The sequence below is a fragment of the Bos javanicus genome, chromosome 10 (genome assembly GCF_032452875.1).
Source record: "Bos javanicus breed banteng chromosome 10, ARS-OSU_banteng_1.0, whole genome shotgun sequence".
NCBI lineage: Eukaryota > Metazoa > Chordata > Mammalia > Artiodactyla > Bovidae > Bos > Bos javanicus.
The window spans coordinates 101,225,806-101,252,152 of record NC_083877.1 but is presented as its reverse complement, the minus strand read 5'-3'; the positions used below and the strand labels follow the sequence as shown (position 1 = coordinate 101,252,152).

Below are 26,347 nucleotides of genomic sequence, written 5' to 3'. Positions count from 1 at the left end.
GGCTTTCCGCTGTGGCCACTGCAGCCCGAGAGCTCACTCTCCCATGTCTCCTCTGTCTCCTGCGGGCCTGAGCTGCGACTTCTCCCCCACGGCTGCGCTTTCTGGGTACTGTCTGTGCTTCATCACCAGAGAGGGCCGGGTTTGAACTGACTTTGCGTTCTTTGGGGGTATCAAACACTTGTACGTTGGAGAACTTCGGAGGGCGGGACTCTGCATGTGCTGTGTTGTACCGCCTTTCAGAAGTAAGCCACTAAGAAAGTCAGGTGGCTGGGTTGAATCACAGATATACAACCACAGATATGAAGGAACTACCATATATAGTGGACTGACTATAAGTCATTGCTGAGAAAGTAATAAAAACAAGGGCTTCAGGGGGATAGATATGCACGTTAGTTAGGGTTCAATCAGAGAAGCAGAAGCACTTTGAAGGCTAAATTTACAGGGATTTGACACCAGAGCTCCAGGAGTCAGTAAAGTAGCCTGGGTAACATTGCTGACTTTGCCCTGGTTTCACAGCCTGAAGTCTGTAGGGTGGGCAGGAGCCAACGAGGATGAACACACAGTGGAGGAGAACAAGCTGGAACCACAGCAACAAGCGGAAACCCCACCAACAAGCTATAGCCATGGCGTCTTCGGGGTGGCCCTGACCAGAAACGTGCAAGAGAAGGGACTCCGCACAACAGACCTGGCTCAGCCCAGGCAAGCGGACACGCTACGAAGCCTCCACCGGGCGGAAGGTTTTTCCCCCGAGCCCCCAGCTAAGCAGACTAACAGTCAGTTATTCAACTGGGCACTTTATGGAGCCCCGATCACTGCAGATGGTCACTGAAGCCATGAAATTAAAAGACGCTTACTCCTTGGAAGGCAAGTTATGACCAACCTAGACAGCGTATTAAAAAGCAAAGACATTACTTTACCAACAGAGGTCCCTTTAGTCAAGGCTGTGGTTTTTCCAGTAGTCAGGTATGGATGTGGGAGTTGGACTATAAAGAAAGCTGAGCGCTGAAGAATTGATGCTTTTGAACTGTGGTGTTGGAGAAGACTCTTGAGAGTCCCTTGGACTGCAAGGAGATCCAACCAGTCCATCCTAAAGGAAATCAGTCCTGGGTGTTCATTGGAAAGACTGATGTTGAAACTGAAACTCCAATATTTTGGCCACCTGATGCGAAGATCTGACTCATTGGAAAAGACCCTGATGCTGGGAAAGATTGAGGGCAGGAGGAGAAGGGGATGACAGAGGATGAGATGGCTGGATGGCATCACCGACTCAATGGACATGAGTTTGAGTAAACTCCGGGAGTTGGTGATGGACAGGGAGGTCTGGCGTGCTGCAGTCCATGGGGTCACAAAGAGTTGGACATGATTGAGAGATTGAACTGAACTGAACTGAATGACCAGGAGCTCAGCTGTGGTCTATTTTCTGCCAGCGCCTGCAGAGCATGGCTGTTAAGAGATCTGATCTCAGCCCACAATATGGGAATTCTGTCCCATGGCTTAAAGCTTGAAGGCTAAATTTAAACTAATAACGTATAATGGGCAAGTCCTAAAATAAAGCTCAGCAAAGCACAGGAAGGCCGTGGAAGGGACACGGAGAAGAAAGGAAGGCCAGTGTTGAGAAGAGTCACCACCTCCCACGCCGGCCTGAGCCCTGGAGCGGCTGATGGAGCTGAAGGTTCCGCTGGAAGGCGTGTGAACCCCGGAGGATGACTGCTGCTCTGGGAACTGTGTCCTCTGACACAACGTCACTTTTGTCACTGGCCCTTGACCTTTCATCGCTGGTCCTCTGCCCCAGCGCAGAGATGCCCAACAGACCGAGCTTTTAGCCACGCCTCCTGGAGGAGGGGTGGGCAGCAGATGCCACAAACAGACGGTGGACAGCTGGACAGCGACGCGAGAGGGGATGGGGACGTGAGAGGGGACGGGGACGGAGCAGCTGGGTGACGAGGGCGGGAAGGACGAGCTTGGGCTTGGGCTGCGGTCTCGTGGTCCCCAAGCCCCACAGCTGCCTGCCTGCCTCTCTCTCTCTCACACACACAATGATGCCGTGCTTCACATTCCACTTTGCATTTGCTGTAGATTTCCCTGTGCTGCACCTGAGCTCCGTTTCTCTGTATGTACTGAAAAACACTTTTTGCGAGGAATATGGAAAGATACTGTCACTGCGAAGGATGTGATTGTATCTAAGTATATGCAAAGACACAGTCTTTAATTCTGACGGATCCTCTCGCATTTCTAAACCTACGTTTAATTCTGTGAATCTTCTACTCGTAGATTACGTCACCAGCCTTTTTTACTAATGTACAGTGTGCTCTAGTGTCCTGTTGCTGCTCTGTAACAAACGGCCACAAATGCACTGGCTTCAAACACCGCCAGTCCTTGACCTCACACTCTGGAGACCAGCCGGGATGGGTCCTGCTGTGCTGAAACAAGGTGTCGGCAGCTTTCCTATCTTTGTCTCAAAACCTCTGCTGTCAGCCTTCTACGCAAGTAATACTCTTAACTGCCAGAGCCCATGGGCTTTCTGTACTCCTTATTCTTCTAGACCAGTAGTTCTCACTGGGGGTGACTTCGCTCTGAGGGGCATTTAGCAATGTCTGGGGCGTTCTCTAGAGGCCAGAAGCACTGCTGGACACGCAGCAGTGCACAGCGGCCCGGTCGTCGGGCGCCACCGCTGAGCGTCCGCTCCAGACCGCTCTGCTGCAGGGCGGCGTTCCTCCTCTGCCTCTGGCCTCTGAGGCCCCCTCTCCACGTGCCTACCCTGGTTCTCTCCCAGCTCTCGGACTCAGCCTCTCTCACGTTTGCTGCTCTTGCCACCCGGTTCTGTACCCTCAGGAGTTTGAGCAAACTCCAGGAGGTGGTGGAGCACAGGGAGGCCTGGCGTGCTGTGGTCCATGGGGTCGCAGAGTTGGACACGACTGAGCGACTGAACAACGACCGTGCCCTCTAAGCTGACACTCTGTCCTTGTGCCTCTCCTCTTGTCTCTTCCCTGGGAGTTTCCCACTCACCAACTGCAACTGTCATTTGAACAAAATGATGCTCAGACTCGGCCAGCTTGGACGGCTCACCAAATTTCCAAATGGGCATCTCCAGTCACAAGCTGGATTTCTCAATGGGGATACCGCATGGTCATCCCAAACCCAGCTTTCTAAAAATCAAAACTCATCAGCATGCCTTCCCTTCTGAAAACCAGCCTCCTTCTGAATTTGCTTCTGTCCAGTCTCAGGCAGGCTCAGAAGTCGCAGTCTTTTGGACTTGTTGGCTCACGTGGCAACTATATAGAGGCAGGTATCAAGTTTTTTTTTCTTTTTCTGCCCCTTATAACATTTTTTTTTTTTTTGGCTGCGTTGGGTTTTTGTTGCTGCAAGCAGGCTTTCTGCAGGTGTGGTGCACAAGCGTCTCACTGAGGGGGTTTCCCCTGTGGAACATGGGCTCTAGAGTGTGCGGGCTTAGCCACCCCAAGGCATGTGGAATCTCCTTGGACCAGGATTCAAACTCATGTCCCGTGCATTGGCAGGAGGATTCCCAACCACTGGCCCACCAGGGAAGTCCATAACATCCTCTATTTCCAAGAAGATCTGCCCAGTTCAGCCCTTCCCACTCCAGACCTCAGCTCCACATGAACTGCTCTGTCTCTGACTGTGTCTTCCCCCTGGGGCTCTCTAAGTGCCAGTGCAGCCTTTCTCCTTCAGCACATATCAAGGCTTAAGAACCTCCACAGTCTGACCAAATCTATGCCCTTCAATTTTATCTCGCATCATGCTCTTTCAGGATTCCTCTACTCTTGACTTAATTGATATACCGACTGCCTCCACATCTTTGCAAACATCATTTCCTCCACCACGACGTCTCCCACCCTGCCCACTCCTGATGTGATGACAACCCTTTCCTCCTCCACAGATTCCAGCTCTTTGAAGAAGCTGTTGATGGCTATTCCAGCCCACAGATGTCTGTGGGCTCTGAATCCTGCAGATGTTAGGCAGGTGAGAAACGTGTTATTAATTCAAGAAAAGAGCCTGACACGCAAAGGTTTAGAAGATACAATGTATCAAGACTTTTGTTCACTGCAGCTAAGAGAGTTAACCACAAAAATATAGAGGAAAGGTCTAACTGCTGACAATGAAGCAGGAGAGGCACAGTGGAGCAAAGGGCGAGAGCAGAACCTGAGTTCGCACACACTTCAATCCTACTGAGGGCCAATCCCGCTCATCTTCAGGTTCTGCGCCTACACAGAACCTGAGTTCGCACACACTTCAATCCTACTGAGGGCCAATCCCGCTCATCTTCAGGTTCTGCACCTACACAGAACCTGAGTTCACACACACTTCAATCCTACTGAGGGCCAATCCTGCTCATCTTCAGGCTCTGCACCCACACAGGAGGGTAACACACCCGCCTCATCAAAGTGACCTGCAGGTACCTCCCTGCTGGGCCCGTGGCTAAGCCTCCAGGGATCTCTCACAGGGATCAAACTAGATCCCACAATCTGCAACTAAAGACCCTGGCATGCTACAACTAGGACCCTGCACAGCCAAATAAATATTAAAAAAAAACAGTGTGTAAAATCCCAGGCACATACATGATGCTTAACAGATGCTACCTATTACCATCATGATACTTGGCTGAATTTATGGGAGGGTGACTGGTTCTTCTCTGGCGGGACTCACCAAGCACTGGCATTCTCCAGGAGGCAGGTCCATTCAGGTCTCCTAATCCTAGAAGGTTACAGTGGTCCATGGGTTCAAAAATTACTCATCAGATTGTTTCACCAATTTAGCAATCCCACCACAAGTGTCCAAGGCAGAGACAGAGTGACCTTCTATTTTATTTTGTAAAGAATGATTTGGGACTCCTGGATACAGATATATGTCCCCCAAATTTCACTACAGATATGAGAGTTACAGTGCCAGGAATTTAAAAGCATGGTTAAAATTAAAGCAGATGTCTTGTGAGGTTAATTACCACAAAGGACACGTCATATCTGTGTTTTGGGGGCTGATATCTGACTGACAGATACAATATATTAACAAAGAAACGTCAGCAGGAAAAGAAAAATGAAAACGATTACGACCTTGCATTTCCACTGATTAGCAAAGTGAAGCATCAGAAGAGATCCTTGGGTGTGGGTTTTCGCAAGTAGTGCTCCTGACTGACTCTGGTCACCAAACAGACGAGGAGTCCACACGCAGCCCCACTCTGCTTCTCAGTCACAGTCACGGCCCGCTTCCTAATCTGCACTCGGAAGCCGGGCTCCCATTCCACGGCACAGGCCAGCCTAATGGCCAACCTGCACTGTAAAAGACCCCTCTCTCTTTGACCCCACAAATCAAATTAACAAGGGCTTTAGAAGCCATCAGCTTAGTATCCAGAACCCAAAATGGCAAAGAATACTGTGCTTTGGGATCAAAAGTTGCTTTTCAAATCTCAAGTCAAAATTGGTATTTAGAATATCATGTCAAAGAACTTCAGCATATACTTAATAGTAACCAATGAGCCAGAATTGCTATTTCATTTTTGACTGAAACGTTCCATTATTTTGGTCCGTCTCCTGTGGTGGACGGGCAAAACAAGGACTTGAAAAGAGCAACAGATTCATAAGATTTTTAAAAATAATTAATTAATTAATTTTAATTGGAGAATAATTTATTTACAATATTGTGGTGGTTTTTGCCATACATCTACAAGAACCACCCACAGGTGCAGGTTTGAGTTCCGGTTTTGGCCAGCTGTTACCTTGGGCTTAACATCCTTTGGCATCAATTTCTTTGCCTGTAATATGGGTTTAGCACCATATGTTCACTTCACTGGGTTATAATGAGCGATGAAAGCAACAATCAACAATAAGGTGAATGTGCTTAGGAAATCGTAAAGCACGGCACGAAGGTAACATCCGGAAAGCATCAATACTTTTTTAAAAAAGGATTTGTTTATTAAGCTGTGCCAGGCCTCAGTTGCAATATGTGGGATCTGCTCCCTGACCAGGGATCGAACCCAGGCTCCCTGCATGGGAAGCATGGAGTCCCAGCTGCTGTACCACCAGAGACGTCCTGGAACGTACAGGTACTTTTAACAGATCTGTGAAATGGTGTTAGAAGGCTTTGGGAGGTTATCTATTGTAATATTAACTTTTTATTAAACATGAAGTGAAGCGAAAGATGCTCAGTCGTGTCTGACTCTTTGCGACCCCATGGACTTCTCTAGGTCAGAACACTGGAGTGGGAAGGCGTTCTCTTCTCCAGGGGGATCTTCCCAATCCAGGAATTGAACCCAGGTCTCCTGAATTGCAGGCAGATTCTTTACCAGCTGAGCCACCAGGGAAGCCCTTTTCCTAAATCCAGGGAGTCTTCTATTCAGATCAGGACAGTGGGGTCTGGGAGTGGTTTCTAGAACCCCGAGGGCTCCATGGACACAGCACGAAGTCCCCGACGCAGCCCAGTCCCTGACTCTCGACGTGGGGAAGCAGCTTAGGGAACGGAAGGAGCTGTCGAGAAGCAGAGGTGTGGCTGTGGGCAGTGGACCATGTGCGTATCCGAGTAACTGAAAGGTCTGATGAACAGCCCGTATCCGGTCAATTAACCTGAGGGCCCCCTGAAGGCCTTCTGAAGAGGAGCCTTCCCCTGAGTCCCCGAGTCCGTGAGGGCAGGCCTCTGACCTCCGCTTCGCGGGCGGGGGCACGGCCCCTGCACTGAAGCGCGGAGCCCAGGAGTGGCTTCCATTAAGATCTTCGGGACGCGTGGGCCGCCTCGCTGGGGCGAGCGACCGGCTCCGCGAGGCCTGCAGTGCCGGGAATTCTCCCGCACAGTTCTGTCCACAGCCCTGCGGGCGACCTAGTTCCTCCAGCTGCCCCGGCCTGCTCTCGCCTGCCCGCTCCTGTGTCCTCCAGGTCTTTCTGTAAGAAGGCCTTTACGTGAACGGCCCTCTGCTCTGCCCTTCTGCGGCCACCTTTGTCTGGAACTTTGCACCAGCTTCTTCTGCCCTCACGCTTTAGTTTCTCTTTTCTGTCCCATAAACCAATTCCAGAAAGAGTTGTGACTTGGAAGAAGGAGCTGTTCAAGCTCTGGTTCGACCATGTCCTCGAGGAGCAGCCTCGGCTCTGCGCCGTTTCTATGTTTATGAAATATCTGCTCTCCTTAGATCCAGAACACAGGGTGGCATTACCATGAAAACAGCACATCAAAGCCTTGAACAACGATGGATGTTATCAGTAACATCAGTTCACAGGCCCTGAGCACCGGCACCTGAAAAGCCTCCAGTCCTCTGACGTCACTCCAGGCCCCCCCACCCCCCGCGAGCCCAGCCCCGCCCACCGGCCTGCAGCCCCTGCACAGCGCCCCCTGCCTGCCCCTCCTGCAGCGCGCTCTGCCTCAGGTTTTCAAGTACATGGCTTCTTCCACCTGGTGTGTCCCCTCGATCTGTCACACACAAAACGGACCACGTCCCAAAGCGTGCTTATTTTACGAAGAAGTGATCTCTCTCTCCTCTGAGCCATCCCTTCCCCGGTTTTTGCCACCCTGGATACTGTCACCCTGCTTATTTAACTTCTATGCAGAGTACATCATGAGAAACGCTGGGCTGGAAGAAGCACAAGCTGGAATCAAGATTGCCCGGAGAAATATCAATCACCTCAGATATGCAGATGGCACCACCCTTACTGCAGAAAGTGAAGAGGAACTCAAAAGCCTCTTGATGAAAGTGAAAGAGGAGAGTGAAAAAGTTGGCTTAAAGCTCAACATTCAGAAAACGAAGATCATGGCATCCGGTCCCATCACTTCATGGGAAATAGATGGGGAAACAGTGGAAACAGTGTCAGACTTTATTTTTTTGGGCTCCAAAATCACTGCAGATGGTGACTGAAGCCATGAAATTAAAGGACGCTTACTCCTTGGAAGAAAAGTTATGACCAACCTAGATAGCATATTCAAAAGCAGAGACATTACTTTGCCAACAAAGGTCCGTCTAGTGAAGGCTATGGTTTTTCCAGTGGTCATGTATGGATGTGAGAGTTGGACTATGAAGAAGGCTGAGTGCTGAAGAATTGATGCTTTTGAACTGTGGTGTTGCAGAAGACTCTTGAGAGTCCCTTGGACTGCAAGGAGATCCAACCAGTCCATCCTAAAGGAGATCAGCCCTGGGTGTTGTTTGGAAGGAATGATGCTAAAGCTGAAACTCCAGTCCTTTGGCCACCTCATGCGAAGAGTTGACTCATTGGAAAAGACTCTGATGCTGGGAGGGATTAGGGGCAGGAGGAGAAGGGGACGACAGAGGATAAGATGGCTGGATGGCATCACCAACTCGATGGACGTGAGTCTGAGTGAGCTCTGGGAGTTGGTGATGGACAGGGAGGCCTGGCCTGCTGCGATTCATGGGGTCACAAAGAGTCAGACACGACTGAGTGACTGAACTGAACTGAACTGATGCCCTTAACTGCCACAGAGTGAATCGTGAATTCCTATGAACACACACACACACACATACATACACACATGAATGTGTGCACATATCTAACTCTATCCTGATCAAGTGCTCGGCAGACTGAGCAATCACTAACCCAAGCTCGGGACATGGGCAGGCCCGCAGGCCCACCTGGTACTGGGAACAGGGGCTGAGTGTGGATCTACAAAGGCAGTGCAGATGAGAGACTGGATGAGAAGGGACTTCACAGTGGGGCGACAGGAACATCCAGAAGACCCAGGCTCTGGGAGCATGGACCTCTACGCCATGTGGTTGGGTTTGGTGTGAAAAGAGTAGCTGGGCAGAAGCTGGAGAAGTCAGGCCCTCGCTCAGGTCCCGGATGTTGAGTAGTAAGTGGGAACTGATAACCAGGATGAAGAAGTGTTTCAAGAAAGCCCTGAAGGGACGCTGCAGTGGGCAAGACTCCAAGCTTCCACTGTAGAGGGCACAGGTTTGATCCCTGGTCAGGGAACTATTTAAGATTCCGAGTGTTGTCTCTGGTGCAGCCAAAAAAAAAAGAGCCCTGAAGATTTAAGCACCAGACCATGCCAAATCCTGGCACAGAAGGGATGGTCGGTGGATGGACTAGCAGAGGCAGGATGCACAAGGCGAGGGAAGATAGGCCTCAGGCCCCTCACAGCAGCCACAGTGTCGTCTGAGTGCACCAGCAGGGGCCACAACAGACAGCCATGGCAGAAACCGAAACCTCACTGTGGGAGGAGGGAGGCAAGGCTCTGGCAAAGCAATGGGAAGGAAGTCACAGCATTCTGGGCTAAATGCCGGGAGAGAAGAGCTGGGGGGAGACACCTGCCTTAGCAGAGCGGGAGGCTGCTAACCAGGAGGAGGCAAGGTCTGGCACGGCGGTCTTCAGGGAACGAGGCTGCCACGAGCTTTTGAGTTGCATGTTCTCCCAAGCCTCAGCCAGCAGGGCCTCAACAGCTAGAACACGAGCTCCTTGCGGGCAGGGCCCACGCCCTGTCCAGCATCTGGCACCAGAGCCTAGCGCGGCGTCCGGCACAAAGGCACGGGCAGTCACACTGGACTCTCGGCGGGAGTCCTACCTCTCTCGCCTTGCCTGCTGCGCCTCCTCGGGAATGTTAGTTAAGGCCTCTCTGCTTAGCTTTCCTAGCTCTAAAATGAGGATCTGAGCCCCTCGCTCCTCACTGGGAGGGTTCAGGGAGTGAGCACAGAATCAGCACACGCGCACCTGCCGTCATCCGAGAGGCGTATTCTCTGGAGGCCGGTTCCTGCTGCAGGCCTCCCAGTCAGCGCCTCACCTCCAGCCACAGGCACCGCTCGTCACCAGCAGTGCTGGAGTTCGAGGGTCTAGAGACCCCAGGTTGGGGGTCCAAGCTTCCTCCCACCAGGGATAATGCGTTGAGAGACGTGCTCCCACGAGCATGGAAAGGGGCCTGCGCTGCCCTTGGTCTCCTCGCACCAGAGCACGAGAAAGCAAGGGGCCTGCGATGGCCTCTAACGCACAAAGAAGTCGCTTGCAGACGTTCGCACTCGAAACAGTCACTCGCAACAAAGTACATGAGGCATACCAACTAACACCAGGACCTTGGAGCCCAGTGCCAGGGAACCAGATCCACTCCAGTGACGTCTAGGAATAATCTTTCTGTGACGTCCAATGTGATTTTTTTTTTTAAAGCTCAAAGGAGGAAACAGACTATTAGATTCAGAATCAAAGGAACAGACATTAAAGAAGCACCTCACTACTGTGCGGAAAGGCAAAGGGGGCGAGTGCCCTTAACGTTTCTTCAAAAAAAGCCGCAGCGGTTTTGTAGTCGAGCACTTGTCTTGTTTTCCCCTAAAGTGGCAGCACCAACATTTCTGCTCATCCTGTCGGTTGCTAGGCAACTGTGACAGCAATCCCGTTCTGCCCACCCACAATGCACAGCTTTCATAACTGTTCTCACTGGGGTTTGCCAAATACTCCTAGGCACTATCTTCTCAGCCAAGGCTGCTTCTTCAAGCTCATCTTCATGCCTGCTTGGTCCTGTGGCAAAATTTAAACACTGTCTTTGTCATTATCTTCTGGTAATTTCCATAACAGGCTGCCCATCAAACATGGGATGATTTCACAGTAGCATCGAGAACTATAAATAGCTTTCCATAAAAGCAACCAGACAAAAGCCTGCCGATGTAACATTCTAGTAACTTCAATCCAAAGTGCTGATTTTAAGTTTATTTGAACACATTCTTCTGGCTGAATATACTTGTGTTGCTTTTATAGAATAATTATGACTAGTCTTAAACTTAACCACACTGAGTTCAGAAAAGGCTTTATTTATCAAAAGTCTTTAGGTCACATATTACACATCCTTTTTTCATATAAACCAAACAGATAAAGTCTTGATAAGCTTTCCTGACTTCCTAGAGGTCTAATTAATATGACCTTAATAATAACACGTGGTTGTCAACAGCCAGTAAAAATTAAGCAGTTAACTAACACTTAACACCTCATACACTTTAATGGGTAACAGCCACATTTACTTCCTATCATTGTCCTCTGATCACTCCATAAGTCAGATAAAGGCCCAGATAAGAAATGATTTTTCCAAGATTTGAGTGGCAAGGCTAGTATGTGGCAATCCCAACTTAGGACATGGATCTTTGGACTCTGCTAAGTCACTTCAGTGGGGTCCGACTCTGTGTGACCCCATAGACAGCAGCCCACTAGGCTCCCCCATCCCTGGGATTCTCCAGGCAAGAACACTGTGGAGTGGGTTGCCATTTCCTTCTCCACTTTGGACTCTACCTCGGGGCTATTTCCTCCATAGTATGATGGCTGATTGGATAATATCATCATCTGAGGTACTTGAATTTGAAAGGGTTGATGGGGTTAAAGCAAAGAAACCAGCAGTGGTGGTTTGAGGATGAGCAGGATGGCTGGGGAACGAGGAGAAGACAAATTCCCTCTGTACACCCCTGATCTGTGATATGTAGATATGATCTATTTGAACAGAAGTATTTTGTAAAGGTCTCTGATTCAAATATGCACTGGTCCCTACACATAACTGGGCTCAGTGTCAGATGCGTTAGATGCTGAGAATAAAGGTAAGCAAGCCCCTGGTACAGGCTCTCAAGCAGCTCATAATAAACTGAGGCCAATAAACGCCCTCAAAACCAACAAGGAAGACGTACAAGGACCAGGCGGGAAGTGCTGTGTGTGTGCTCAGTCGTGCCTGACTCTTTGTGACCCCATGGACTGTAGCCCACCAGGCGCCTGTACCCATGGGGTTTCCCAGGCAAGAACACTGGAGGAGGTTGCCATTTCCTCCTCTAGGGCATCTTCCTGACCCAGGGATTGAACCTGAGTCTCTTGAGTCTCCTGCACTGGCAGGTGGATTCTTTACCACTGCACCACCTGAGAAGCCTCACAAAAACACAAAGAAAAATAATGGCTCATGTCTGCTGAGCTAGAAGTGTCAAAGGGGACGATTTGAGAAAATCCTTAAAAATAAGCTTAAGAGTGCTGGACAGTACAGAAGGGAAAACACTCTTAAAACTTGAGAAGCTCAGAAAATGAGCGGCAGTTAGATGAAGAGGGACACCATCCATTCATTCACAATTTCCTGGGCCACTGCAGACCGGGTACTGAACACGCACTGTACTTATTGGTCTCAAAGAAACCACACGTATTTCACAAAATTACCAAGTGTCAGGAAGGGCATTCCAGTAGGAAAAATAGTATGGGACTTTCGAACTCATTTTCTCTTAGAGCAGGACAAAAACGAATGGAGACAGGTCCATTCACAAAGAAACTTCATTAAAAATGGTTTTAGGGGAGATTTTGGTGATGTGGCAACTATATAATACTAAAACATAACCTAGGCTCTATACATGCTTTCAGTCAGAACCCCAATCACAACACATCATGAAAGAGAGGGACAGAAAAATCTGGTATTTGCGAATATAAAAGGATAAAGTAGAAGATGAAAAGTATATGAAAGCTAGTGTTTTCTTTAAGATTTCAGTCCCTGATTTCAAGCCGATTTCCGCATTTGTGAAATGTCAGTTGGGTAAAACCAAGTCTCTGTGACCAGGAAGCCAACATCCTCTATTACGATAGGCTAGCGATGGTAATGACCAGCGATCACTATGCACACTCTACAGGAAATATGTGAAATGCGTTGCTAAAGTGATGAGGTTTTTTTTCTTGGGGTGGGGGTGGGGTGGGAGTTGTATCTTGTAGGATTCTGCTTACCTCTTATAAGACTTATAACGGTAATTTTTAGCAACTCTATACACCCATGAGTGTGGGTCTCCAAAGCCATCGTGCTGCATGGTTAGAACCTCCCTCCAATCAAGTTGCCTCCTTTGGCTCCAAATCATGCTAGGGCTGCACTTCTCAAACAGCTTCTCGGGGAGCCTGAGGGTCAGTCTTGTGAGTATGCTCAAGGAGACTTTCCCTTGACTATGGAAAACAAACCTCAATTTGCAAAACAGGAGGAAATTATTTCAAGTCAAGGCTGGAGAAGCAGACGGATGAACCCAGCAGAGTAATGACTGAGGCCAGAGGAGGGAAAAACTGGAAGACGGCCTCCAAGATTCAGCCTCGCCCCTGGTGTACACTTCCAGTTTATCCCTTCCCCGGGAGTGTGAGTAAAGTGTGAATATAATGGGATTTCATTCCCATGGTCAGGTCACTAATCCCTGCACCTCTGAGTTAATCAGAAGATTTGGGATGATCCTGGGCCTGAACTAATCAAGTGAAGCCTGGAAGGACGGACTGGGCCCTTCCTGGGGACTGAGATGCTCCTGCTGATTTTGTTTTTTTCTGTTTCCCTCCTGTTGATTTTGAAGAAGCAGTGAGCTACGCTGTGAACTCCTCATAGAGAAGACCACGTGGAGCGCACCAGAAGCAGCACTCAGAGCTGAGAATGGCCAACAGCTCACAGTCACCAAGAAAGCAGAAGCCTCAGTCCTGCAGCCACAGGCAACGGATTCCGCCAACAACCAGCCAGTGTAGAAGACGACCCTGAGCCTTAGGAGCGCGTAGCCTTGATCAACACTGTGATTCTGTGCAGAGGACCAGCCAACCCATGGCCAGACTCCTGCGCCACAGGAACTGCCAGATACTAAATCTGCAATTGCCTTCGACCACTTAGTCACAAGGTCCAGAACAGACGCATGTCTGTTAAGAAATAATACTTACTAATGTGCCACAGAGGAAGTTCTGGAGAGTGGCCAAAGGATGTGAGGGTGGCAGTGCTCTCATAAAATGTCTAGTTTCTCCAGGTGGCCATTTTACGGGCAGCACTTCTGTGGACGTGCAAACCTGGCTTATTAAAAGTCACATTATTAGAGTCAAATTCACACGGCTTATCGTCCATATTGCTTATTACTATTATACTTTTTTCTGAGAATATTGTTTTAATAAAAAGCACTTATTCATCCCAAGCATCAACATTAACAGGGAGTTTTAACAATAGATCAAAGTAGTAAAGTGTCAAGAAAAAAAAGTGAGGGGAGGAGTCAAATACATGTGGCTTTGGTATATTTATCTTTCGGGGAGGAATCAAATATATGCAGCTTTGGTGTATTTATCTTTCACGACAATCCAAGTCTTAAAACATAACATATCTGCCCCTTGTGGATGGACTGCTGGATTTGCTGGCATTATCCCTTCATTTGGACTAGAATCCATGGTTCTCTGTGCAACCCCACCTCATCGCTCTAAAACAGGAAAATGCAGGAAAGGAAAGAACAGTAGCGCTCATAAATCAGCTGTTCACAAAGTTCTGAACTTATTCTCAAAGGTGACAGCATCGCCAGCAGGAGAGACGGCCTAGGGGGTATTTAGAGAGGCATGGGCGTCTGCATAGCTTTCGCCATGACATGGTGGTCAGTACGTGGGGGCCGGGCTACTTAGCACCCTAGAAAGAACACAACAGTCCTGCACAAAGCGTCCTCTTGACCAAACCCCCACGGACTGCTCTGCCCTCCTATCCCACTCATTCCAGCAGCACGCATTCTGTTTCTCAAACACAAACCAGAATATTCCCAACTGTGCCTCCCTCTGGGAACGCTCCTCCCGGCTCTCCATCCACATGGCTCCCTTCCTTCCTTCAGGTCTCTGCTTAAATGTCGCCGAGTCAGTCAGGACTCCCTGATCATCCCATTTAAGGAGCAGACTCCCTTCCTGACACAGGGATGGCACACGCCTGGGTTCCTGGATGCTTGCGGACCCTCTCTGTGCTTCAGTTCTCCCATTAGTAAAGGGGACGGACACAGCTCACCTGCAGGACTGTTACCAGGATTACATGAGTGTGTGCGTGTAGACGCTGCTTTTTTAGAGGAATGCCCGAAACTCAGCACAAGCACTGGGCTCCCCAGGTGGTGCTAGTGGTAAAGAACCCACCCGCCAACGCAGGAGACATAAGAGACGTGGATTCGAGCTCTGGGTCGGGAAGATCCCCTGAAGAAGGAAATGGTAACCCACTCCAAGATTCTTGCCTGAAGAATCCCATGGACAGAAGAGCCTGGTGGGCTACAGTCCACTGGGATCACAAAGAGGTGGACACGACTGAGGCGACTTAACACTAAGCACCACGTGTTAGCTCTGGACATCTAAAAACAACTGAAACCAACTTGGAAATTAAGCTATTACCTAACTCACTATACTTACTGGCAAACTTCTTTCTGTGAGCTCATCGGGTGACAAAAGTTGACCTAAAATAACGTGAGGCTACTTGTAACCATGCTACGGATATTAAACACGTTATATGTACTCACATTAAGCTCCAAATACCGAACTATATCTCGTCTCAAGGATTTTGAATAAAGGACTGTGCACCTAAATTATTCTTCTACTTTACTTTTCTCTGTAGCAACCATCATCATTTGACATATACAAATAAACTTGCTTTCTATGCAATTCTCACTACCATAAAGTCAGGACTGTGTGCTTTTACGGCACTCCCTGAACCTGGAGAAGCGCCTGCCACATAGTAGCTGCTCAGTAAACACATGTGGAAATGGTTAAATTTTACGATGTCAAAAATACAACGCAGAACATTGCTTAAGTAGAAGAAGACTGTTTCTGGAGGCCGGTGACCAGTTGTTCCGTAACTCGGGAGGGAAGGCTTGGGAAGCCGGAGGCGAGATGTTGAGTCCTGGTCTGTCCCTCCCCTAACGGGCACCAGCCCTCGGCGCCACTCTCCCCGACCATCCACACAGAGGCTCAAGGTGTCAAGAGAATTCCAAAACATACTACGCACACGCTGACCTTCTGACTCCAACATCGCCCACAGACAATTCCACTTAACCTTCCCACCACAAGAGGCCAATCTAATCCAGCTGACCATTCTCCCAGCAAAACCAGTTTTATTTCTTGACTTCTCTAGAAGGTGACCGCCTCACACCTCCCTACTGGCCACACCCCAAACCCAGGACCCGTTTTCGAAGCACCTCCCAGTCACTTACGTGCAAAGTCCAGGCAGTGCTTCACTGGCACAGCCTCCACCCTGGCCTTCTGGCGAGCTGATGCTTTTGAATGCTTAATTTCTCTGGGCACCTGTTTCCCCAGAAAAAAACCCATGGTGCTAGACAAGACCACTTTTACCCAATAACTGATATGTTTCTCTATTTGTTTTGACCCTATTTTGAGAAAAAGCATTCTAAGTTAAGAGGATTTTCACCAAAGTTGGAAGAACAGCCTTCAAATTCAACATTCCTGCAAAGTGGCATGATTCCAGTAAGAGCCTTGATGAGTATAAAAAAGTAACACGATGGGTAGAGTCCTAGTGCCCAAACTGGTAGAGAATCTGTCAGATCTGATTGAAGGGAATGTCATGGCACTTTACGCCTCAACACAGGGCAAAATAACGAGCTTTGTAATAAAGTGGCCCTTGGGGTGTGCGATGGCCCGGCTCTCAGCACCACTTCCGAGGGCGGTGTTTTAGAATCAGAAGCAGACAGATTATTTCACTTAGCCCTACTGACTGATGATCAGAGTATACAGGGAGCGAAGGTCACACACAGCATCAGGATGTGAGACAACCAGAATCAACAGCCAGGTCTTTCTTCCTCAACTTAGTCACTTGGTTTTAACATTTAACACCAGACAGTTCCTGAACACACACGTGGCTGACACGGAAACATGGTCTTTGAATGTCCAGGCCCCTTTGGAGAGGATCAAGGATCCACGCGATGCCTGAATTTGTGTTCTTGTTGGTTGACTTTGTAGAAGACTGGGCAGCACTGTGCCTTGGTTTCTCATCACTTTCATTCTAGGAACACTGGTTGTAACCTAGCTTTTGCAAGGGTGTTTTATTTACAGTGAAATCAGGGGAGTAATGAACAATTTTGCACTCACAAAGCAGCTAGGGCTTGAGCTCCAAGCCCACAGAGGGGCCACAAGCCCTCTACACCTCTGCTCTCCTTGGTACTTCCTGCCCCAGACGATGACTTCTCCTCCCAGGGCATCTATAGGGCACACCTCATACCCAGGCACCCTCCTCGTCAGAGGCAGAAGTTTTTCTTTTTAAAGGCACACATTGCCTTTAAAAGAAGGGCACCAGTGCCCCTGGCCGTCCTCCACGGCCTCGGGGGTGGAGCTGGAACACACGTGACCGCGGCCTCGTGTGCCCTGGGTCCTTCTGTCCCCAGCACTGGGCTCTGTCGTGTACCTCTCACAAGGACCCCAAAGACAGCCACCACTTTCCCAAGAGCTGGACACGACTTAGCGGCTAAACAACAAATCACAAAGACACAAACACACATACACGTTTAAGAGAAAACGAAGGACGGTTCACAGAACCACTTTTTGGAAGTGCACTCAGTCCTCTTAACAGGAGTTGCAAATACATTTTGACAATTTTTCCCATCAAGAATATAAGAACTCGTACCTTGTGACAAGGAACCAAGCGATCTGACTGAAGTCTGGAGAGGGTCTCAGGTATGTCTTAATATGTGGCATGGCGTTGCTGCGGCCTGACGTGTCAGCTGACCACTTGCTAGCGATGGAAAAGGCACAAATCACTAGTCAGAAAACACAAACAGGTCATCACAGTCCTAATATGAGAGAACTGCATGAACAGCAAAATCCTGACGTGTAAAAAACAGTGAGTGCATTGTTGTCTGTGATACGACCTGAGAAAACGTCCTAAATTCTGTTGAGCTAACGGGATAACACATGTTCATTTTAGAATGTAGGCACATAGGAAATACCACCTACAAAAAGCACTGGACACTGCAGGCCCTTGGTCCCCGCGCCTTGTTAGGAACACGCGTGTGCATATGCACACATGCTCTCATGCGTCTAACTGCGTGTGAGCACACCTCGTCTCTTTAAAAGTAGGAACTGTGTTCCCGGAGCACACTGCTGAGTGGGAAAGGCCCACCAAGTGCTTGCTGAGTGAACAAAATGCAAACTGGAAAAGATACAAACAGGATGAATATCAAAATGGAAGGCCGAAAAGCAGGGGGATCATTCAGAAATATCCCAAATGCAGATACTCATGTGTCTAAGCTTGGTTTCTAAGTTTCCAACATTTTTGGGACTAAGGTTTCATGGGAAAAAAAGACATATACCATGACGTAGGAATCCTCCCTTATGAATACAAGAGGATGGTCCCTCAAGAGAACTGACTGAAAGAGTAAAATTGGGATTTGGCAGAGTCATTATTAGATTATGAAATTCACTTGTGGGGCTTCCCTGGTGGTCCAGGGAACAATCCACCTGCCAACGCAGGGGACACAGGTTTGATCCCTGCTGTGGGAAGACCCCACATGCCATGAGGCAACGGAGCCCGTGCGCCAAACCATCGCACCTTTGAGCCACAACCGTTGAGCCCTCAAGCTGCAGCTACTGGCGCGCCCCAGAGTTGGGTTTCGCAACGAGGAGCCACCACAATGAGAAGCCCATGCACCGCAATTAGAGAGTAGCCCCCCTCTCCGCAACGAGAGAGGAAGCCTGCTTGTGGCAACAGAGACCCAGGGCGGCCAATAAATAAATGAATAAAAGTTAAAAACAGAAAAACAAAATTTGCTTGTAAGAACACAGTACTCAAAGGAGCTCAATTTGAAGAAATGTCCTCTGCAAAATAAAATCAAACACCTCCAAAGAAAGCATTACAGAAAGGCTCCAGGATGACATGCTGAATTACACTGAAAGCTCTTTTTCTTTCTTTTGGCCATGCCGCGGGCGGCTTGCAGGATCTTAGTCCTCTGACTAGGGACTGAGCCCAGGCCCTTGGCAGTGAAAGCAAGGAGTTCTAACCACTGGAGCGGCAGAGAATTCCCAGACTAAAGCTATGGAAAGGTAATCTACCTTCGTTTCTGGTTCCAGCTTAAGTATATGTCTGTTGAAGCCAGAATGAGACTGCAGCTAGCCGAGAACATGCAGGGTGGGCGGCGGAAAGGACGCAGAGCATCCCTTCAGCCTGAGCGTTCGCCCGCTGGCTGGGCCGTGCAGCAAGCCAAGGCTGCCGTGTGCCCCGGAGAAGGGGCGTGGGTTCTCCCCTCAGAAGCCTGCAGCTTCCCAGTGCATGAATGTGTACACAGAGGATGGCATATTTTGGAAATATGAACTGAAACGCTGCTTATGTAAATTCTCAATTTCCCAACATGTTCTTTCATTTATCCTTTTTCTTTGGATGCCAATATTTAAACAGGAAACTCAGAGAGATAAATTAGACTCTGGTATTAAAAACCAATTCCAAGAAATGTCTAGAACTTTAAGGGATTTCTATCACTAACATAAATAGATTAAAAATACAGCCATATTATGTAAAGCTTTTTTTTTTTTTAAAGAAAATCAGACAGACAACATTCTTATTTTACTTGAAAGAAGCAACAGCGCCTTCTAACCGGATTACTTACTGAAAATAGGAATGAAGCCAATTCTGTTTCTCCGCCGTCTGGATGCTATAGGGAAGAGAGCCCCCAGCTTTTAAAACAAGAGAAACAAAGTAAACAAATAAAGATCACTGACTGTAACCTGAGGACCCTCATTAGGAAAATCTATGCACAGTGCTTAAAGAAGCACCACTTATCCCGCCTCACGGAACAGCTCTCGGAAAGGAAGCACGCACACCTGCGTTCGCTGTGCTCTCTCAGTGGGGTTTCCGTTCTTAGACGTGCGCAGTGTTAGCTGCTTAGTCGTGTCCAACTCTTGCCCACCAGGCAACTCTTGCCCACCAGGCAACTCGTAGCCCACCAGGCTCTTCTGTCCATGGGATTCTTCAGGCAAGAATACTGGATGGGGCTGCCATTTCCTTCTTAGGGTGCACATCAAATAGTAAATGTTAACTATTGCAATAGAAGACGGTATTTAACCATTGGAGGGGTGGTGGTGGTACGTTAACATCTGTAACAGCACAGATTGGAAATGTCAGGAGAGACCAGAGATGAGCCCTGGCCCAGCCTGCTGCCCTCGCGCAGGTGGGACACCCTGAGACACACTTTGCGAGACGAGGGCTCCTGCGTCTTTTTTTGGGCCCAAGACCAGGACGCTTGGGAGAGGGGAGACTGGGATGAAAGCCTGGTTGTCCTGCCTCCTTCACTTTTACATTGATATTGCCAAAGAGACTCTGTCCTAGCTACACAGATTCTTACAAATGCAAAAACCAAGGATCACTAAAATAAAATGTTCAGTAAACCATTACGTTTTAAAAAATGAATCCTAAACGCCATAGTCCCACAGAGAGAATAAAGATACAGTTCCAAGTGGAAACACAATTAGAAGCCAGTATCCTTGCCTGGAGAATCCCACGGACAAAGGAGCCTGGTGGGCTACAGTTCATGGGGTCACAAAGAGTCAGACATAACTGAAGCGACTTAGCACACACGTATACCCTGTTCGGGATTTTGGTTAATACTGTCTGAATACACTACCTGGGGGTTGTTGAATTCCAAACAAGTGCCCAGCACTGACATAAGGGAACTAGAGGACAAGACTGAAAGGTGTCTACAAAACAGTCCTGGAGTTTACAGATGAAGCCCTTGAGAGACTAGCTATATCAACTAAATTATATCACACCAAAGATTTCATCTCAGTATTAGGCCTCTGTTCCAGACCCTCAATGTGACCTGTATCGGGGAGTCAAATCTGGAAGAACCACATAGTACTTTAAGCCGGGGGTACGTGGGGGGAGAGGCGTTAGAAAAAGGCACAGCGTGGGGCTGTGGCGGAAGCTGGTTTTATCTGGATGTCTTATCCGGACAACCACTGGTGGCAGAGGGGAGAACACTCTTTCTCGTAAAAGTACCCAACACTCAGGGCTACTGTGAGGGTTAAACAGCACCCAAATTGCTCAGCTGCGTGGCATCATCTTTAGAACACAGCACCACCCAATATTACCTACTTTAAAGATCCTCATCCAGTTAAGAGAGAATAATCTCCAAATTTCTCATCAATACCTTTCTGACCTCAAGGAGGAAGGCATTCTTATCACTTGTTTTAAAAAGTTTACCAGGGTATTTGTGAAATGTACACACAAAAACACAATCGGGACAGTCTTCCCAACAATTACCTGGATATCCTTCTAAGCTGGTGCGCACATTTTCCACTGAAGGATAGATCTAAAAATAAAAACAACAACACTTAGAATGTACAATGTTCAAGAAACTATCTATGTGTGTTAAAAGGAAAGAAGTTTAGTTTTTACCAAGATGAAAATCTCTATTAGAAATAATACTTCAAGACTTAGAAAACGTGCTTTAAATTTTAAAAAGTTCCCATCTTATTGAAAACTGTGGAACTTCTAGTCATTAAACTACAGAAAGCATTTATAGTCAATGAAAGAAAATTACATTTCAATGAGTATTTTCTCCTCTGAAACACCAAGAGAAAAACTTAACTGAATGTAAAATTAATTCTTACTTCAAATGTCTCTAAATAATTAATAATGCCTGTAATTCTGCTGGCAATGCTTTATCAAAAATTTTTGCCTTGGCTTGACCACCTAAAGGAAAGAATGGGGAATCTGCAGGCTAGTCTGTGGCTGAGCCAGAGCTTGGACGAAACCAGTGGCCCCGGCAGCAGACGCTATTAGGAAACTTGCTCACAAACGGCAGAGCCACCGCGCTGCATTCAGCGTCTTCCATCCCCCACCCACGGAACGAAACCCCTTTCTGTGGAAGGAGGACAGACCTGACTCTTCTCCTGGACCAGAGGCTGAGAACAGTGACCTCAGGGAGGAGGGCACTCACCAGATGGAGAGGAGCAGCACTTCCTAGGGTCCTGCTCTCCTTGCCCAGGGTCACCAGGCTCTCTTTAAACTCAGAACACAACCATTTTGATTCGTCTGCCCCCATGGAGCCAATGCTGGAGAACTGACCTATGACCGGCCAAGACTCTGCTTTCGGCATGGGTGAGGCGTGCTCTTTTAGAAGCTGTGAGAGAACAAAAACGAAAGCTACTCAGTCCGACCACGTGGAGAGAAAAGCCGTGACAGCTCAGAACACGGTTTTCTGTCCTCGGATCGCCGACTTCACAAGGAAATGCTGAAAATGGTTAATGCTCAGTTTCATGCCCACGTACAGCTTTTCTTCTTTGGGAAAAGTTTTGTTTTTAAACTTTTGCTGGTGTACAGCTGCTATGCCATGCTGTGTTAGCGTCAGGTGCGCTGCAGAGGGGGTGAGTTACACACACATCCACTCTTTTTTAGATTCTTTTCCCCACAGAGGTCACTAGAGCACTGACTAGAGCTCCCTGTGCTATACAGTAGGGTCCCTATTAGTTATCCGTTTTATATATAGTAGTGTATACATGTTAATCCTTTGGGAAATGTTTTTAAATACCGAAAATATTAATGGAGTAAGTTGACAAAAGTATTTCTCTTCCAAAATTCTTTGATTTGTACTTAAACATATTTAAAAAAAATGACCCATTTTAGTAGCAATGTCAGACAAACTAGCAACCTGCCATATGAGATTAGCCTTCTGCCTCGAAATTCCAAAGGTTTAATACACTGAAATAAAACCTAGAAGGTCAAACTATATTTTGACTCTTATCATTTGAAAAAGGCTTGGGCTCTGGGCAGCTGTGATGCTCTATAAATGAAAGAGAATATATTTAAATATGGATACACACCACCTTAAGCCCTGGGTAAGACTGACCTGCATTTCCTGCTTTGTTTGATATTTATGCAAAGCTGCAGAAACAAGTCAGAAAACACGTGAGAATTTTCTCTCTTTAAATCTGTGCCGAGCGCCTTCCTAGAGGCTGGAGACAGCAATAAAAATAAGCCACAGTTCCTGTTCCAGTGGAGCTCATAATCTGACAGATGCATTGTTCAGGGTGATATGCGTTAATTCTCCTTACCACTGAGTAGGAATTAATACTTATAAACACACTTCCCCACAGAGCACAAACAGTTCTCAACTTCCACCCTGGGTGCAGCATGGGGTAGGAAGCAGGACTGAGCCGACAATCACAAGACTCGGCTACTATTCTGGGTTCAGCCCTTGATCAGCCACCGGACCGTGGCCCAAGTCCTGGGCTTCTCTTCCCCACCAGCGGGGCAGACTTCTGATCACGCCCCGTCTTTACTGGAAGACAGCTGTGATGCAACACAAGCTCCTGACTGTGCAAAGGGGTTGCAAACTCAGATAAGAGGCTACTCCGCTTCAGTAAGACAGGCATCCTGCACAAGTATGTGTGATCACCTGGCCTTTCTGAACCACCAGTCCACAAGCTAAACCCCACAAGTGCTGACTGAACAATCACCCCTCCTTTCCTCATTCAATCTCTACATGATTCTGTGAGGGAAGTACTGTCATTATGCCCGTTTTACAGATGCCAAGAGGGTGGGAGCAAGTCAAAGTCACACGGCTTGTAACCGGGTCAGGATTTGGCCCCTGCTGTGGGTATCAACTCACAAAGCTGTGCACTTATCCAGCATGTGGGCTTCCCTGGTGGCTCAGTTGGTAAAGAATCCACCAGCAATGCGGGAGACCCAGGTTCAATTCCTGGGTCAGGAAGATCTGCTGGAGAAGGGATAGGCTACCCACTCCAGTATTCTTGGGCTTCCCTTGTGGCTCAGCTGGTAAAGAATCCGCCTGCAATGCGGGAGACCTGGGTTGGATCCCTGGGTTGGGAAGATCCCTGGAGAAGGGAAAGGCTACTCACTCCAGTATTCTGGCCTGGAGAATTCCATGGACTGTATAGACTATGGGGTTGTAAAGAGTCAGACACGACTGAGCGACTTGAACTATCCAGCCTATGGGACTCCCCTACTCCTGAGTTCAAGACAGAAGGATGGTGGTGTTGAGACCCTGCCTGCTTTCAGCTGTGGTCTCTGTTAAAAACAGGAAATTAAAAACTGTCATCAGCCAAGGGGAATTCTCACACAGCATCAATAGTCTATGGAAAAAGAGGGGCTTTTAAGAAATCGTGTTGGGAATTTACTAAGGTAAACTGACTCCTAGAGAGAGAGAGGAAACTTGAAGCTTTAACCTGCTGCTTGCTTTATTTTGTTAAAGACCTTTCTTGGCTTATTTTCATACCAGCAGCAAATGCCATTCTCATAATTACAACTTCTAGGGCGTTGGTTTAGCAAACAAAACACATCACAGCTCCGTTGTGGTCTTTGCTCAACACTGTTTTCTGTTCTTTGATGAATCTGTGTGAAAAATCCTTGACGTTAAATTAAAAAATCCTTCACGTGCTGAGCAAAAACTACTTGTATAAATACAAAGTCTCTAATAATCTTTATTACAAGAAATTAAAAAACTAAAAATCGTCCCTATGCTTTTGCCATTTAGCTCTAACTCTGCACCTATAAACGAGGCAAAATGTTAAAATGCAAGTAATTAATGGAAACTATAATTAGATAATCAATTTCAAGTGCCTAATGCTTGCCTAGAGTTGTGCTAGAGATATTATAAAGCTGCTTTCAAAACAGACCAATTATAAATGAAATAGGAGTGAACATACAATAAAATTTTTTTAAATAGTAAAAATTTTATTACCTTCCTAAGCCTGAAATGTCCCCAATTATCTTTCTGATTTCCTTGAAAGCGTCCCGGGGTTGAGGCAATAAGGTAAACACTGCAATGATACAAAATACACGTCAGAGAACATGGTGACGTGTGGACCTCAGCACACACAAACCCCGAGAGTAAGCAGGAAATGTTCCGAGAGCCAGCCCACTTTCTTGAGATGCCTCCTCCGAGGAGTTAACTGACACTTAAATAACTTTCAAGCACCCTGTGCGACCCCCACAGGGTGGAAGTCAAAGAACTCGGTGACTTTTAGAGCAGGCACTCCAGTGGGGACTCAGGTGAGTGGGGAGAGCCCCGCGCCTCCACCCCAGCACCTGAGGGCCAGAAGGTGCCGAGAGGGACGGGCCCCGCTCTCCCATGTCTCTGAAGGACATGTGTCCCTGAAGGACAGTCCAGCGTCCCTCCAGCACCCGCCAGGCCCCTGCGCCCCACATCTCGTGTGGTCCTCGGGGTGCTCCCCGAGCTGCTACGAGGCCACGTTTACCCTACTTTGTTTCTGAGAGGTCGTGCTCCTGGATGGTGTCTATCCACTCCTTGAGAGGGGCGGCATTATAAGCTGCCAGGTAGCTGATGAGGTCAGCTTTGAAGTTTGTGGCCGATTCTCCAGATCCGTGGGTCCCGTGGACGATTCTGGGGTACAAGGGGCTCAACCATATTCTGGAATGGAAAAAGAGAACCACCTTGGACCATCAGGAGCAGAGCTGATCACAGTGCTGTCTCTAATCAGGCACTCACTCTAGGAGGTGAATTCTCACTACCTCTCCACCTGCTGGTAAGGCCACCCTTGTGTGTGTGAGTGCTAAGTCACTTTAGTCATTTCCGACTCTGTGACCCTGTGGACTGTAGCCCGCCAGACTCCTCTGTCCATGGGGTTCTCCAGGCAAGAATGCTGCAGTGGATCTGCATGCCCTTCTCCAGGGGATTTTCCAAGCCAGGGATTGAACCCGTGTTTCTTAGGTGTCCTGCATCTTTACCACTAGCACCACCCGGGATGCCCAGGGTCACCCTTATGAAACATAGAGCAAAGCTGGCTGCACCACTCCAGTGGTTCTCAGCATACCCAGAATTAGTTTCGAAATGCTTACCATGAATTTTAGACCCAGGAAGGCCTGGCCTCTGCCTGCCTCTCCCAACTCGACCCCTCCACGCTCCCCCATTCACCCACTCACCCTGCTTATTCGCTCTCTTACCTTCTCAGCTCTACACTGCTTTTTTTTCCCCAATATTTATTTGGCCACGCTGGGTCTTAGTTGCAACACGTGGGATTTTTAGTTGTGGCATGCGAACTCCCAGTTGCAGCATGTGGGATCTAGTTTCCTGACCAGGAATCGGGCCCCCTGCATTGGGAATGTGGAGTTACAGCCACCAGACCACCAGGTAAGTCACTACACTGCTTTCAAAGACTTGATGACAACAGTTTTACTCCTAACTGCTTATAGCAACTCCACATAGTGGTAACCCCAGCAAGTTTCTGCCCAAAAGTATGTCAATGCAGTTCTTTAGCCAAGTGGAAAATAAAAGTTATCCTATTAAGAAAAAAATGTATGTGCAAATATGTTTTCAATAAACAAACTCATCCCATATCTGGTGTCTGGAATGAGGTATAGTCTACGTTTAGTTATACTACATTAACACTAACCTCAGGCTTTCAAATAAATTGGTAAAAACACTTTAATGACATCTCTAACTTCATCGATTCTTTGCCAGTGTACTTTGCTAAAACCTCTATGTCCTACCCACGAGTGGCAAACGACCACATCTAAACCCAGTCCTTCTGTGAACTGGCCCCTCATAGATTACAGAGAAATATGGCTTCAAAGCTCTTGTGCAGCTCCTTCAGCTGCAAAACCAGGTCAGCAGTCCTATCTCAAAAAGATGCCCACGAGGTAATGAACAGGGCCCAACAGAAAGCAGCCTCAGCAGGCAGGAGCTGTGTCT

General features: G+C 48.0%; 1 protein-coding gene across 7 annotated transcripts in view; it reads right to left on the bottom strand.

Moving 5' to 3' along the window:
- The window catches only part of TDP1 (tyrosyl-DNA phosphodiesterase 1), a 73,011-nt gene that overhangs the window by 21,021 nt on the left and 25,643 nt on the right, over positions 1-26,347 (bottom strand). For 3 of the 7 annotated variants that reach the window (XM_061429671.1, XM_061429673.1, XM_061429672.1), the window contains exons 8-14: positions 24,899-25,066; positions 24,377-24,455; positions 21,614-21,796; positions 20,935-20,983; positions 19,283-19,349; positions 17,308-17,415; positions 13,614-13,740 (exon numbers count right to left, since the gene is read on the bottom strand). In XM_061429671.1, coding sequence (XP_061285655.1) covers positions 13,614-13,740; positions 17,308-17,415; positions 19,283-19,349; positions 20,935-20,983; positions 21,614-21,796; positions 24,377-24,455; positions 24,899-25,066 — 781 coding nt within the window. Of the gene's footprint in view, positions 1-13,613; positions 13,741-17,307; positions 17,416-19,282; positions 19,350-20,934; positions 20,984-21,613; positions 21,797-24,376; positions 24,456-24,898; positions 25,067-26,347 lie in introns of those variants that run through there. The other 4 variants (XM_061429674.1, XM_061429676.1, XM_061429675.1 and 1 more) reach the window with 4 other exon arrangements.